Raw genomic sequence first — 16042 nt, forward strand, 5'->3', positions numbered from 1 at the left:
TGGATTTATACACCATAACACAAACGGATATTAAAATTCGTAAAACACACGACGGCCGTTACTAAATACTTTGTAGAAACTATAAAACGTTTGACAATTTTTCATGACATCCAATATTGGTTAGAGGGGGAAACGAAGCATTTCTTATATGCGTGTGGAAACTCTTTCCTATAAACGTGTTTTAAAATTGTGAAGCTCACAACGATGCATTATGGGCCAAAACAGACAATAGAGAGTTTATGGGCTATGGGCCAAAACAGACAATAGAGAGTTTATGGGCTATTACAAATGGTATTAGAGTCAGACACCAAACAGTGTGCTAGAGGTCGTTGGATCCCTAAGCGGGTGGATTGTGAGATACCATATCAGTTACAGGGGAATGAAGCATTCCTTGTAAATGTGTGAAAACATCTCTCTAGCATATACGTTTTTAAAACTGTAAGGCTCAAAGTAGACAATATCTATTAGCGGTGAATTTAAACTAGTACAACTTTTATTGTGTAAGCTCAAAATGTGCTGCAACAATGAAGATCCTAAAAAATCGTAAAAAATAATATATATATATATATATATATATATTTTTTCCTCCATTATTACCTTTTCTCTAAGTGTATCAAAGAATCTTATTCTTTGAAAATATGTAAATGAATCTTCAAATTCTTTATATATATATATATATGAAAGTAAATAAAAAGAATATGATTTTTCTTGTCAGAGAAATTAAAAATAAAAAGAAAAAGAAAAAAGAAAAAAGAAAGCTTTAGAGGAAGTGATGATGGTAAAGAGAAGGAGGTGGTACAAGTATCCAAATGTACGGCAATCGCTGCAAAACTGCCTATTTTTCTGGTTTCCATTGCCCCCACTCCCCTCCATCTCTCTCTCAGTACTCTCAATTTTCACGCCGCCGCCTTCCTCCGCCCTCCGCCCTCCGCCCTCCGTCGGCGATATGTTTTTCTCCGTCCCCTCTTTGTCCGCTCACAGGTAAAGGAAGGATCCGATTCACTCTCCAATCTTCCTGGTGTGTAATTTTGCTCTTTCCCCCCCTTTTTGGATTATTGATTTTGTGTTTCTTCTGCTGGATCCGCGTTTTAATTTGATTTGGATCTCGACCTGTGTGATTTTCTTTGGTTGGGATCGGATTTGTACCCTGAATTTTTGTGATGAATTGTAATGGAGTCGGAATTGGTGGTTGACTCTTTTTGCTCTTTTGTGTTCTTGATTTTTTCAGATGAGGATTCTGTCGGAATTTCCGGCTAGTGGCTCGAATGCTTCCGGAAAGGCGTCCCAATTCAGGGTATAAGGATTCCAAATCCTCTTGTTTGTTTGTTTGTTTGGATTTGAATGGTTTGAAGATGAATGGTGTTTTGCTTCTTCGGTAATTGTATATATATATATATATATATGGAGAAATTTAGGAGTCTATCACGGACTAGGTTGTTGAAATTGTTGGATTAATGGAAGGAATAAGCAGACGGAATCTGATTGCTCATAAGGATCAGAATTTCTTTCTGGATGTGGGGAGGATGCTGCTGAGATGTGGCATAGACAACTTTTTGTTTTAACTTTTCTTTTTGATGGTTTTTGTTTGGTGGATTTGGTGGGGGTTTTTTTGGGTATACTGAAGAGTTTATTAACATGAAAAACAGAATTTGTGTTGATACTTGTATGGAGTTGGATGCTAAAGAAGAAGTACCTCATCATCTCTTGGATTTGAACTCAAGTGGAAGAGTGGATGATGGTCATCACCTTGGATCAAGTGATTCATTGTTCCCTGGTCTTATTGATGATGTTGCCTTGAATTGTCTTGCTTGGGCTTGCCAATCGGATTACACTTCATTGTCGTGCCTTAACTCGAGGTTTAACGAGTTGGTTAGAAATGGTGATTTATACGGTTGGAGAAAACGTTTGGGCATTAAAGAGCATTGGGTGTATCTGGTTTGTGATTTACAGGGTTGGGAAGCATATGATCCTTTGAGGAAAGTATGGATGACTTTGCCAAAGATGCCTTGTGATGAGTGTTTCAATCACGCCGACAAGGAATCGTTGGCTGTTGGTAGTGAACTGTTAGTTTTCGGGCGTGAGATGTTTGATTTTGCTATATGGAAGTATAATTCAACTTGTAATAGTTGGACAAAGTGTCGAGGAATGAATCGACCTCGCTGTCTATTTGGCTCAGGTAGCCTTGGTTCAATTGCTATTGTAGCAGGTGGGAGTGATATAAATGGGAATATTTTAGATTCAGCAGAGTTGTATGACTCTTCATTGGGCACATGGGAAATGTTACCGAAGATGACGACCCCGCGTAGATTGTGTTCGGGGTTCTTTATGGATGAAAAGTTTTATGTGATCGGTGGAATGTCGAGCTCCACCGTTTCATTAACTTGTGGGGAGGAGTACAATTTTCAAACAAGAAAATGGAGGAAAATTGAGGGAATGTATCCTTATGTTAACAGGGCTGCTCAGGCTCCTCCCCTTGTTGCCGTAGTGGATAACCAATTATATTCAGTGGAGTATTTAACTAACCTGGTTAAGAGGTATGACAAAGTAAAAAACTCATGGAATGTATTGGGAAGGCTTCCTCTGAGGGCGGATTCTTCAAATGGCTGGGGCCTGGCTTTCAAGGCCTTTGGTGAGGAGCTTCTTGTCGTAGGTGGGCAAAAAGGTCCGAACGGTGAAGCAATCGTACTCAACGCTTGTTCTCCGAAGTTCGGCATGAGGAATGGAGCCTTGGATTGGAAGTTTCTTGGTGTGAAGGAGCACGTCGGAGTGTTCGTCTATAACTGCGCTGTCATGGGTTGCTTATAAAATAACTCGACAGAAGAGCCCGACTCCATCGCTAGATCTGTCCCATATGGAGCCCTCGCTACATTTACCTCGGTCGGCTACAACTGTTCATCCCCGTAACGCTTTTTCCAGATTCTGAATGTGCTTTTCAAGTGTCTCTTCTGTTTCTGTGTTGTCCTGTTGGTTAGTTTGATCTAAGTTCTCTATTGTCTGTTTGTCACATTCATCCTGTTTCCTTCATTGCATCTTTACTAATAAATAGTTATAGCCTCTCCGGTCATTGGATTATTGTTCAATTCTAACATTTCTATGCTTTGATTCAATGGTAAGTCTACTCTCCTATCATCATATCTTACTGTTCGCAGCTCAAAACAGCACGAAAGACCTTTCTTACGCGTCATTTTTAACTCGTAATCGGTCGGGTAAGCTCAAATTTTCTTCCTGGATTGTTGAGATCACAGGAAGGTAGAGATATTGTGTTATGAAACCAGCTTGATTCTTGTGTTTTCTGAGCTGAAAATGTGAACAGGTGAGAATTTGAGGGTCTAGAAAAGCAGTCCCTCAGGAAGTTGCTATTATTTGAATTTGTCCATTTCTTATAGGAAAAAACTCTCTTTTGGTTTAGTCTTTTCTCAAGGCAAGGCTCATATAACTGCAAATTGTGTGGAAAGATTCATGTTTTTACATCTGGCAAGTTGGTTTTGAGTCGGGTTTAGACGTTTTTTACACCTAACCTAATTGCCCAGACCGAGATGAAGCACCTTGAGTAAGCAAAGAAAGATCGAGGTGATCAATGGAGACTAATGGTTTTGCTGTTGTCTCTGCCATAGCTGCACAGAATACTCACAAGTCTGATACCATTGATGTTTGTGTAGTTGATTCGCCCGAAAAGAGAGAGTAAGGAATCGTCTGCAACCCAAACGGTTTTTATTAAATAATGAATTTTGGATTGAGTTTTTCGTTTTTTTTTTTTTTTTTTTATATATATATATATAGTTTCTTTTTCTAGTTTTTAAGAAAAATAAAAAGTGATTGACAACTTTTTGTTTTACCTTTTAATTAAGAAATGAAATTCAAATGCTTGTAAGCTGCCCTATATACTTTTTACCTTTTTGTTAATGGTAAAAGAATCTAAGTTATTCCTAGATGGCAACTACTTTATAGCATCCAAATATTTGACTATTTAATCACTTTATAAAGCCTATTCACTCCCCTGACATGCCCAAATATTCTCCTTAAAAGTCGTTAAAAATGAGACGCCCAAATATTCTCCTTAAAAGTCGTTAAAAATGAGACGTTATTACCTTAATTTGAAACTTTAGTATCTGTGATCTAAGAGTTTGTATATCCACGAGGATTTTTAGATCCAATTCGTTAAGGTTTTCATATCACTATCACTAATTATGGTCGACACTAATCAAAACTAGAAGGAAGAGTGAGAACCACGAGCTTAGGGATGTCTACACCACATTAAATACATACATATAGAACTAGGACTTTGACCAAGTCAACCCCTCCCTCATTCGATGAGTCCAATGAGCCCGACCAAGTATGAGAGTTGAGTATACTTTCGATCTTACTTTTCTTATCATATATTTTATTTTTTGTTCTCGTGATTTATTAGAATGACTACTTGACTAGTGAGGAGAAAATAGACGACTTTAATTGTGGGTTTATTTCTTTTTATCGTTTATAGTGTGTGTAATGGTTAATGTTGTATTATCTTTTTTCTTCACGCAATTGGTATCAGAGCTTTTGATTTTGTAGTCCTTCAAGTTTCGAGGAAACCACGAAGTTCAATGGAATAACTTTAGGTACGGTAAGATAAGGTTAAGGGTTATGTAACCTTCCAAAAGGTTTCAAAGCGATATCTCTCCCAGTAAGATGTGGTATGAGGACAAACCAAGTAGGAAGCTGGTCAGCACGTGACACCCGAATAAATGGGGTGTATTATGTCACCGGGGAATGTCAAGGCCATCAGATGTCGAATCCAGATTCTGAATCAATCCTGATTTGAATCCTATGCATGGGTGTCTCGTAACCATGTCACAAGGAAATGTCAGGCCACTAGGTGCTAAATTTAGATTCTGAATTCTGAGCATATCCTGATATGAATCCTAGGCATGAGTCGTTACAGAATGTCTCATGACCATGTCACAGGGGAATGTCGGGCCACCAAGTACCAAATACAAATTCTGAATCCTAGGCATGGGTCGTTAAAGAATGTCTCGTGACCATGTCTCAAGTGAATGTCAGGCCACCAAGTACTGAATTCAGATTCTAAACCCTAAGCATGAGTCATTACAAAATGCCTCGTGACCATGTTACAGTGGAAAGTCGGGGCCATCAAGAGTCGAATTCATATTATATATCCTAATCTGAATCCTTGGAATAGGTAATTACAGAATGCCTCTAGTGCTAAAATTTTCTCTCCTCAGTCGTGCCATCCTCGCAAAGTGCACCCAACTTCATCGTGAGCGATCGTCTCTTCTTCGTTCCTCCGTTCAACTGATTCATTCTATCATCTTCTCTCTCGTTCGTTCCATTCTTCTATGTTATTCATTCCATTCGAGCAACATATTCATTAAAAAATAACTTTATTTTTATTTTCCTTTTTATTATACAATTAATATTAAAAATAAAAATAATTAATTAAATAAACTTTATATAGAATGTGGGTCCCACACCCACAAACCACATTTAAATTGAAAATGAAACATCTTCATCAAAGAACAATTTTTTTGTGGGACCACACAACCATTCCATTGCCTTTGGAACAAAGTTATTCTCTTTATCTTAATACAAATTTATATATTTAAAAATGAAATCAAATTCTTTTAATATGGTTTGAATGATTATAGTCAAATTAGATTATATGGTCCCGACATTCTCCTGCATCCCCAACAACATGGTCACGTGATCTACTTTTCGCTTCTAACACACCAACAGACGTCCTTCCAACATGTTTTGTTTTTCACTCACATGTATTTTACGAAAATTTTGACTTCACCCAGTATAAAATTGCTCTAAGTAAAGCACGCTTAACCCTAAAGTTCTTACGATTGAGCCCGTGAAAAGGAAGATACACCTTGTTAGTATAGATAGTGACTTTCAATTCTTTTACACTTTCAACTCGGTATCAGTAGTTCCTATAATTATATTAAAAAAAAAAAACATGAATTAGTTTGAATTGTGGTCGTCCAAAAGTCAAAAGACAACTCTTTCAAGGTGAAGGAAGATGTGCTTTAATCTTTTAAATTTGCGAAAAAAGAAATTTAAAAAAAAAAAGTAATAATAAAAGGAAAGCCTTGAAAAAAGAACTCAAGCTTGCAACTTTACAAGGCCACCTTTTCCATCTTAAAATTAAATTAAACCCTAAAATTTTAAATTAATTCTAAAAGTAATTTCTTTTATTAATTGGTGTCTCTCACCAACAAAATATTCTCTAGTATCACTAGAAAATTATAATTTTTTTTTTTTTAAATGTGGTTTTTTTTTTTTTTTTTTTTTGGTTGCAAATTAGATAGTTGGACGGATCATCGTTTTACATCGAGCTTTTGGCAGAGTCTTCGAAGGGCATTTAGCACATAGCATGACATTTCACCAACAGGTGGATGGAGAAACCGAGCATTTAATTCAAACCTTGAAAGACATGCTACGCATGATTTTTCAAGTAACTGGGGCTCTCGCATCCCCGCTTTCACCTTATGGAGTGTGCTTATAATAATAGTTATCAAGTAACCATTGACACGACACCATTTGACACCCTTATATGAAAAGAGGTGCAAGTCCCCTCTTTGCTAAGATGAGGCAGAAGAACTCAAGTTGTTGAGTTTTAAGTTGGTCCATGTGTGAGATTTCACATTGGTTGGGAAGGGGAACATAACATTCCTTATAAGAGTGTAGAAACCTCTCTCGAGCAAACGTATTTTAAAATCATGAGACTGACGGCGATATGTAACGAGATAAAGTGAACAATATATGCTAGTACTGGGCTTAAATTATTACACCAAGTCACGAATGATGCGAACAACACAAAGTAGATAGAATAGTTACGACGATAGGGTATTCCTAAAGGTGGAGGACAATGAAGGATGTTATAAGGTTCTGTTTTATTAGACCATTTGAAATTCTTGAGCAAATTGACCTAGCCTTAACGTCATCGCTCTCCACAGTTCATAATGTGTTTCATGTTTCCATCTTACAGAAGTACACAGCAAATCATTTTCACTTGGTTCACTTTAAGCCTGTACGTTTAAACGAGAGCTCGAGTAATGAGGAAAACCCTAACGAAATTCTTACGAGAGAGCTGTGTACTCTACAATAATCGAGAGATAACACTTGTTATAATTCTCTAACGATCCATCGGTAATTAATTTATATTTATTTTATTTTATTTTATTTTAATAATCTAAGACAAAATATTCTACATCGAATTCACACAGTCTCCCAAGAAAATTTTAAAATTTTAAATTAAAGAAATAAAAAATAAAAAATAAAAAGTAGAAACCAAAAGGAAAAATAAGGATTTAATCGGCGATTTGCAGGTGACTCCAATCATCACACCCACGCCCTAGCTGAGCTGGCAGCTCCATTACCATTGGAATTATATTCCTACCATAATATGGAAAATCAAAATAATTTTCATTACCATTTCATATGACTTTCTTTTTCTTTTAAATTTTTTTTTTAAAATTTTTATTACGTCCTTTGAGCTTATAGAGTTAAATGCATAGTATTTCTCTGCACACGATACACGCACGCACGAACCCATTAGATGGGATCATTAACATCTAGGTCCGATCAACTACGTTCTTGCTACCCAAAACTAATGAAGAAGAAAGGAACACAAATCAAGCCTAAACGTAGCTCAATATCAAATATAAATTCTTCACGGGACGTACAGACATATTCATGATGTTTAATTCATGTTTATCATACATGCTACATCATGGTATCTTATAAGACGTGAACATTGTCATATCAATATAACAGTCATAATCAAACATACACATGAGTTCCATGTTAACAGGGTTACAGAGTAGGTGTTATTCATGCGTCAAACAATTTTATCCAACTTAGCCTGTACACATTCAAGCAATAGGTTTACGTATAGTTTTAGGCTCAACTTGGTGCTCGAAGCTCATTCTAGTTAACTGTTTCTATGTTCAGCTCAACTAGAATTTAGGTTCTTTGATGATATTCCTTTCATTCAGAAATTCAAACATAGAGTCTATTCGTGACGGTATATATCTTCTTAATTTTACAAAAAAATTAAAATTAATTATTACTTCAAATAAACTGATAATTACTTTTGATGTCTTTTCAAATAATTTTGAGAATTTATATAGGTTGATTATAGCTTTTACTTAATTATTTTATTCCAATCATTAATGGCTATTATTCATATTCCAACTTCTAATGGCTTAAATTTTTTAAGTTGGAATTTTAGAATTTTATACACGAGTTGGATAAGATTGGGTTCGTGAAATCTTTTGAACGAATTGGGTTAGATTGCCCGAGGTTTTTTTAATTATTTTTTTTTTAAAAAAAAAACCCTTATTTTTCCATTATACATATTACTTTAATAATTAAATTTTCATAAAGTCACAACTCAGTACTAATATCTGTTACAAACCACAAATATCCTTCATCTTCGTAATAATCTTAAAAATAGAATTGTTGGTTGGATCAACGTGACAAAAAAAAAATGTCAACCCGCGTACTAATTCGAATTTTTCGGTTTTTCAAAAATTAACTCAATTGATATTGGGAAAAAAAAAAAACTTAACTCAACCCGAACTATAAATGTAATTTCTAAAATTCATCGATATTTTTTAACTGGAGTATTAACTAAATCCGTCCAATAGTAAATATATTTTTAAATTTTTTTTTTAAATATTAATCAAATTAAAAAAATAATAATAAGTGTATTATTTAAACAAATTTTTAATCATTGGGAGACAAAATGATTTGAACCCATTAATTGTGCTAAAAAGAGAATATAAATGCAAGTATTTATCATCAACTCACCCACCAACAACAAATTTGTATAAAAAATATTCAGCCACAAATCAAAGTTGACTAATTTCCTTCTATCTTTCTCGGGGTTCGAACCTACTGCAATCTACTAACTCCTCATTGTTGGATGGACTTTCACGTTCGCTCTCTCTCTTATTAAGTTCCCGACTTTGAGTTTCATTAGGTCAAGTGTGTATCAAGAAAGTACGAGAGATTTATCCCTTTTTTAAAGATATAAATAATGAGACCTCAATCCAAAATAGGGTTTTAAATTCATACGGTTTGATATCAATATCACGGATCAATCAATAGCTCGGTTGTTTCTTATAAATTAGATTTTGATTCAGTTTGAGTTTGGTTGAATTGTTGAAAATTTTAAAATTTTGATTCGGTTTACGAGTTGATGTTTTTTTTGTAAGGCTGAAAATTGAAATATAACCACGTACCATATCGCAGAAGAACGTTTGTGAGGATAGTATTTATGCTTGGAAATTGAAAATTGAAATCCAAAGATATCCTCATGTTAATTTGTGAGGATAGTATTCATGTTTGGAAACGAGGTGTAAGTAACCGAACCACGTATCATATTGCAGGAGAATGTTTGAGTCATCAAGTTCAAATTTAGATCCTTATATATATATATATATAAAAGTAATACGTACCATAAATATTAAACGCGGAAGACTTCATTTAAATTTCATAAAACATAACCTTTATCTTAAAACACATCATAGACTTACGTGTTTCAAAAACATCCTTAAAACGACACACCAAAAGACTAAATAAAATAAATAAGTTAAAAAGATTCTATTCTAGTCTAAATCTAAGAAAATAAATACTATTATTTTATGCATATGTCATGGTCTTGAGTTGCGATGTCGTCGTCAGCTGTACATAAATGTCTTGTCTTAACCTAAAAAAATGTAGTAATATATATATATAATTAAAATGAATAAATAAATTGTGAAAGTCCGTAAATTTCACGCCATCAAAAATTGAAAATAGAATATATGCTCATTCATATTTTCCATTATTGACAAGTGGAGAATCTATCAAACACGAAATCATCATCCTCGGAATCTCTATTCTCTTCCTCTTTGACGCTAGTGTCGTTTTTATCCTTCATTACACTATCGACGAGGTTGACAAAATTGACTATGACTCGTTCATTGTATTCACGAGTGACAATTTGTCTCTCACGTACTTTTTCTTGTTCTCGCCAACATTTTAGCTGAACTCGAACTCTTTACTATCAAAACTGACATAATGTGACGTAAAATTGAAAGTTTATGATCTTTACCCATAAAGTTCAATTTAAAAAACGCCAACGAAAGTTCGTAAACTTGTAAATATATAATCTTAAAGGAAGAAATCTAAGAAATGACCAAACTTGAATTGAACAAGAGAACAAAAAGGAAGCAAGAAGAATAACCGCTCTCTAAGGCCACTTGAAATCTCGTTTTTGTGGAGTGGTTAAGCTCTGGTCTTTACAAGGTTTCCACGCCCTTATAAAAAAATGTTTGGTTCTCCTCTCCAACTGACATGGGATCTCACAATTCACCCCCTCCAGGGCCCAACATCCTCCCGGGCTCTCGAACCCTTCTTCAATCGATATGGGACTCCCCAATTCACCCCTTTGGGGCCTGTGTCCCTGCTGGCACACCGCCTCGCGTCCACTCCCTTCAGGGCTCAGCCTCTTCGCTGGCACATCGTTCGGTGTCTAGCTCTGATATCATTTATAACAGCTCAAACTCCCCGCTAACAAATATTGTTCTCTTTGATTTTTCGTTTCAAACGTCCCCTCAAAATTTTTAAAACGCATTTACTATAAAAAGATTTCGACCTTGAATATAAAAAATATATTGTTATCCTCCACAGTTTGACATGCCACAGCAAAGAGCAATGCTTAGCCAGTGGCATCAGTAGCTCCACCTTTTGCTGCAATAAATATAGCGTTGGGGCTTCTTCTTTCATCCTTTTTTCACTTTTTTCTCACACCCCATTCCCCATTTCTTTCTAATTTCCCCCTCTCCAAGCTCTCTCTCTCCCTCTCTCTCTCTCTCTCTCTCTCTCTCCGGCCTCTTTTCTGTGTAAAGCCGATTGAATTTGAATGTTCTTCGTGGTTTTTGGCGAGTTTTTTCTTCTGGGTTTGTGCGGTTTGTGGATTCTAAGCTCTAATGGAAAACGGGGATAAGCTTGTTCTTGAAGGAACCGAGATGGGTTCACGTGAGGGAACCATTTCAATTCCTCTCGAAAAGGTATGATCAATGAATGAACGATGTTCTCTGTTTCCTTTTACGTTTTCTTTTCTGGGTAATCTTCTGTTTCTCGTTTATTTTAATGGGTTTTCTCTTTATCCTCTGATTTTCTTATGCAATTCTGTAAGAACATTACTTAAACTGAGCTAAGATGCAAGAGGAGTGAAGGATTATAGCTGTTTTAGTCTAGATTTTCATGTTCTAAGTATTGAATCCTTATATTAAACTGATGAATCGTGATGATATCTACTCTTCTGTTGATTTCTGATCGATTATCACTAGTTTTAATACCTAAAATCTTCATCTGAGTGTGCTGTGAAATGCCCTGTTCTTGTTCCTGTTCTATGTTCTTATATTCAGTTCTTCATCCAGGATGAGCGCACAGCTGGGATAACTGAGGAAATTGAGCATTCTAATCAATGGAAGAGACCGAATCTTATACTCGAGATACCGTCTCGAACACCCGAATCGTCGCCTCGAGATTATCAGGCTATAAAGATGCCTCAAACTCCTAAGAAAGTGAATTTTGTATTGACACCAAGCCCCTCAGATGCAAGAATTAATGGATCTGGATCACCTGGTCCATCTTCATCTAGAGGCAAATCATCTATAAGAAGTCTTTTTCCCAAGTTAAGCTTCATCCATAGAAGTTCTTCAGATATTGAGAAGGTTGCCAATGTTGTTCTTGAAGGTTCATCCAATGGGGCTCAAGAGAAGCCTTCAATAGCTAGGTCCTTGTCTCTTACTAAGATATTTACCCCTAGGATAAAGAGGACTTCATCTCTACCTGTTACTACGATCATTCACTCGAACCCCGAATCGACACATGGAGGAAGTAGAGGAGGAGCTACCAACCTTATGGTATGTATCCACTTGTGTCATTGTTCTCCTTTTAACCGGGTCGAAGGCTCGAGCATTTTCGACAAATTCTTTGTTCTTTTCATGTCTGGTTGTATAGGTGACAAGAAGTTATATTTGAACACATGTACAACTTGTGTAATGTTATTTGATCTTTGTGTTTTGTGCAGGGAAAAGGAGCGCAACGACAAATATCTCGATCTCTTTCGGTCCCGTTGAATGATAAAGAGTCGAGCTTGAGGAGGATGGACTCGTTTTTTCGTGTTATTCCTTCGACTCCGCTTGTGAAGGGAGGAAGTGGAAAGCTAGATGTAACCATAGAGGAAGCTGGTATGATTCGATGAAAGAATATCGACTACTTCTTTATTACTTTTTTTTTCGTTTTTCTTTCTAATGAAACTGACTTGGAGTTAGTCGAACGGTTAAGGCTGTAAGATCCCACATCAGTTGGGGAGGAGAACGGAACATTCCTTATAAGGGTGTGGCAACCTCTCCCTAGCAGACACGTTTTAAGAACCTTGAGGGGAAGCCCGATAGGGATAGCCCAAAAAGAACAATATCTACTAGTGATGAGCTTGGGCTATAGTAAATGGTATTAGAGCCAGAGATTAAACGATGTGCAGCAAGGAGGCTGATCCCCGAAAGGGGTGGACAAGAGGCAGCGTGCCAATAAGGACGTTGGGCCTCGAAGGGGGTGGATTGGAGGGTCCCACATCGATTGGAGAAGGGAACGAGCGTCATCTAGGACCCTGGGCTCCAAAGGGGGGTGGATTGTGAGATTCCATCTCAGTTGGGGAGGAAAACGAAGCATTCCTTATAAGGGTGTGGAAACCTCTCCGTAGCAAACTCGTTTTAAAAATTTTGAGGGGAAGCCTGAAAGGGAAAGCCCAGAGAGGACAATGTCTGCTAGTGGTGGACTCGGGCCGTTACAAAGGCGTTACTAGCAAGATCTTCTACTCACGTTAAGGGGAAAAGTTCAATTCAAGAACTAATTTAATGGTGTCTTCTTCATGGTTCAGAAGAAGATAATGCTGGTGAAGATATACCTGAAGAAGAAGCTGTTTGCAGAATCTGTTTGGTCGAGTTGTGCGAGGGCGGCGAGACGCTAAAGATGGAATGCAGCTGCAAAGGTGAACTGGCTTTGGCACATGAGGACTGTGCCATCAAATGGTTTAGTATCAAGGGCAATAAGACATGTGATATCTGCAAGGAAGAGGTCCGAAACTTACCCGTTACTCTGTTACGGATTCAAAGTATTCGAGCTCGAAGCACCGGAGCAATCCGAGCTCTGCAGGAAGATGTCAATGGCTACAGGTATTCGACCTAAACATACCATCCATTTTCATCTTTGTATAGCTTGTTCTTTTATGATCATCCTACTGATACAACTTTCAATGTGCAAATCTTTTTAGGGTCTGGCAGGAAGTTCCCGTGCTCGTCATCGTGAGCATGCTTGCCTATTTCTGTTTTCTCGAGCAACTTCTGGTACGATTCTCGTCTCTACGTTTTGCTCATCGAGTTCTTGGCACATTCCCTTGAAAAACGTCGTCGTCTTTCAGGTCGGTAGAATGGGCAGTGGTGCAATCGCGATATCCCTGCCTTTTTCTTGTGTACTTGGACTGCTTTCATCCATGACCTCATCAACTATGGGTAGGCAATCTAATAAATGCTGCATAACCCTATCTGATCTTTATCGTTTTTGTTAGTTTCGGAGTTCGCCGACCATCATCGTGTCAAAAAGTGGTCATTTTGCAGCCATTAGTGTGATCGTTTTTTTCATTTCGGAACTTATTATGGAACAAGATTTCAAATTTTCAGTATCCTAACCTCGTGAATTATATATAGTTAAGAGAAGATTCGTCTGGGTGTACGCCTCGTTTCAATTTGCTCTTGTCGTTCTCTTCGCACATATCTTTTACACCGTGGTGAGAACTCTATGCACATAAATCTTTTTTATTGAATTAAGATGTTATTTTCAATCTGGTGTTGCTTCCCTGGTTGCAATAGGTGGGAATACAAGCAGTTCTATCTATTCTTCTTGCAACATTTACCGGGTTCGGTGTCGTGATGAGCGGTACTTCGATCCTAGTTGAGTTTATCAGATGGAGAAGAAGATGGCAAGCTTCATTGGAGCAACATCAAACGCAGATGATCACACGACCGAGTCATTTCCCTTGAACATCAAGTGCATAACAAACTAACCATTGAGGCTGGTATCGACACCAGCCCAAACCAGATAGATACTACAGAAACGATAGCAGATGTTGAATTTGCTACGTATACTATAGATGGTTTCACAAGCAAGATCGATCAAGTTAAGGCAAACTAAGCTGTGTGTAAATCTGTGTGTAAATGAGAGATTTGTGGTGTTGTTTACTTGTGTTTTCAAGTCAATGAGGAATTGGCTTCATAGACTTTCTTTTTGGTTCTTTTTTCATGGCGTTTTGCAGAAGCAAGCTGCAATGTTCTTCCCAGTGGTGGATGAGTTCATTGAGTCCATTTGTGAGAAAGTTCATGTTATGAAGATTTGTGTTTTATAGAACAAATCATTCCTACGTTCGGTTCTTCAAGTTAAACTACCAAAAATTTGAACTACAAAAAAACACTGATATTTAACAATCATAATGGAAATTATCATTTATTCTCAAACAATTTGGCAACTTAATTAGCATAATCGAAGCCCTTCGCAATCGAAAGTGAAAGCGGGAGATCGAAAACTTCTAAGATTTTCAAATATCTCTTGAATTGTCAGAAAAAAGAGATTGTGAAATTTTCATCTGAAAAAGCAATGCATGAAGATTACATCTGAAAATGATCTAAAATACTCTATGAGAGTTGAGAGTATCGTTTAGAAATCAGATCCAACAAACAGAAGCATGGTAAGCTTAGAGTCTGAAGCAAACAGTTTCTAATTAGACAAAAGAAGATTTCCAGTTACAGAATAATCCATCAAACGAGAGATACGATTAGCTCGCTGCTGATCGAAATCAATGTTCAAGGCTAACATAATCAGCAATAATATACAGTTTTTCTCCAGAATCAGAACCAGTTTCCACATTCATACCACCGAAATCATTTAATCTCCAATATCCAAGCCCTAGATCCTAAAATCCCTAACCTCCAAAGCCGTAAAGAGTGCGACCTTGCCTCTTGAGAGCATACACAACATCCATGGCGGTGACGGTCTTCCGGCGAGCGTGCTCGGTGTAGGTGACGGCATCACGAATGACATTCTCGAGGAAGATCTTGAGAACGCCGCGAGTCTCCTCGTAGATCAGGCCGCTGATACGCTTTACGCCGCCTCGCCTGGCCAGACGCCGAATTGCCGGCTTCGTGATTCCTTGAATGTTATCTCTCAGAACCTTCCGGTGCCTCTTCGCTCCTCCTTTTCCAAGGCCCTTTCCTCCCTTGCCTCTGCCGGACATTGTCGCTGCGCTTGAGATTGGGAGATGAGGATTCAAATCTACAGAGAAAAAACTCAGGTCCCTGCTGTGTAAGAAAACTGACAGAGTTCGTTGTATTTATAGAGAAAGGAGATGGAAGGTTGGCCGTTGGATGGCGATCCGTGTGTCGAAATAATTTTATTTTATGGCCGTCCGATTTCACGTGGATTGTGCCTTTAGTGGCTGGATGAATGTGTCTCGCGGATTGAGGATTTTTCTTTTTTTTTTCTTTTTCCAAAGAATCAAAAAGTGTTCCTAAGACGCTATATTCTCAACCCTTCTAATTATAATCTAACTCAATTTTACCATATTATTATCTAACTCAATTTTACCATATTTTTAAAATTGTTATAAAAATTAGAAATATTTAACGTACATATTTGATATTTTAGTTATTAATATGATATTATTTTTTTAATCTATTAAAAAAAATTAAATAATTAAAAAAAAATAAACAATTCGACCGTTCAATCAAAACTAATCTAAAAACAAATGATTAGGTTGGGTCGTGAATCTTATTCAGATCATTAGGCTCCTCAACACTCTCACCATCGACCACACAAACCATCTAAAAACAATGAATTTTGTCTGTTTGCATGTTATCATGTTGCCTCGATTCGAGATTTTGGTTAGTTGTCTTTATTTGAGTGTTAAGGTGATGGATAAAACTTGCAACTT

The 16042-nt window shown here is 37.0% G+C and overlaps 3 protein-coding genes across 6 annotated transcripts; 2 read left to right on the top strand and 1 right to left on the bottom strand.

The window, feature by feature from the left end:
* Positions 1-775: 775 nt before the first annotated feature.
* On the top strand, positions 776-3072 carry LOC111784984 (F-box/kelch-repeat protein At5g60570-like). 3 transcript variants are annotated; one of them, XM_087120363.1, is made up of 3 exons: positions 776-1018; positions 1229-1294; positions 1647-3072. In XM_087120363.1, the coding sequence occupies exons 2-3, from the start codon at positions 1266-1268 to the stop codon at positions 2803-2805; spliced, it is 1188 nt and encodes a 395-aa protein (XP_086976489.1). In that variant the 5' UTR covers positions 776-1018; positions 1229-1265; the 3' UTR covers positions 2806-3072. The 3 variants fall into 3 exon arrangements, with proteins under 3 accessions (XP_086976489.1, XP_086976490.1, XP_023521249.2); XM_087120364.1 differs by having other exon boundaries at positions 776-981; XM_023665481.2 differs by having other exon boundaries at positions 777-1018; positions 1229-3072.
* Positions 3073-10773: 7701 nt separating this feature from the next.
* On the top strand, positions 10774-14476 carry LOC111784988 (uncharacterized). 2 transcript variants are annotated; one of them, XM_023665484.2, is made up of 8 exons: positions 10777-11063; positions 11436-11924; positions 12092-12251; positions 12941-13235; positions 13334-13406; positions 13481-13571; positions 13767-13846; positions 13929-14476. In XM_023665484.2, the coding sequence occupies exons 1-8, from the start codon at positions 10983-10985 to the stop codon at positions 14097-14099; spliced, it is 1440 nt and encodes a 479-aa protein (XP_023521252.2). In that variant the 5' UTR covers positions 10777-10982; the 3' UTR covers positions 14100-14476. The 2 variants fall into 2 exon arrangements, with proteins under 2 accessions (XP_086976579.1, XP_023521252.2); XM_087120453.1 differs by lacking the exon at positions 13767-13846 and having other exon boundaries at positions 10774-11063.
* Positions 14477-14814: 338 nt separating this feature from the next.
* On the bottom strand, positions 14815-15430 carry LOC111784989 (histone H4). The gene has a single exon (XM_023665485.2). It carries the CDS (start codon positions 15344-15346, stop codon positions 15035-15037), a length of 312 nt encoding a protein of 103 aa, XP_023521253.1. The 5' UTR covers positions 15347-15430; the 3' UTR covers positions 14815-15034.
* Between the last annotated feature and the right edge of the window lie 612 nt (positions 15431-16042).

This window comes from Cucurbita pepo, chromosome 20, assembly GCF_057944985.1.
Source record: "Cucurbita pepo subsp. pepo isolate OVF chromosome 20, ASM5794498v1, whole genome shotgun sequence".
In the NCBI taxonomy this organism is placed as follows: domain Eukaryota; kingdom Viridiplantae; phylum Streptophyta; class Magnoliopsida; order Cucurbitales; family Cucurbitaceae; genus Cucurbita; species Cucurbita pepo.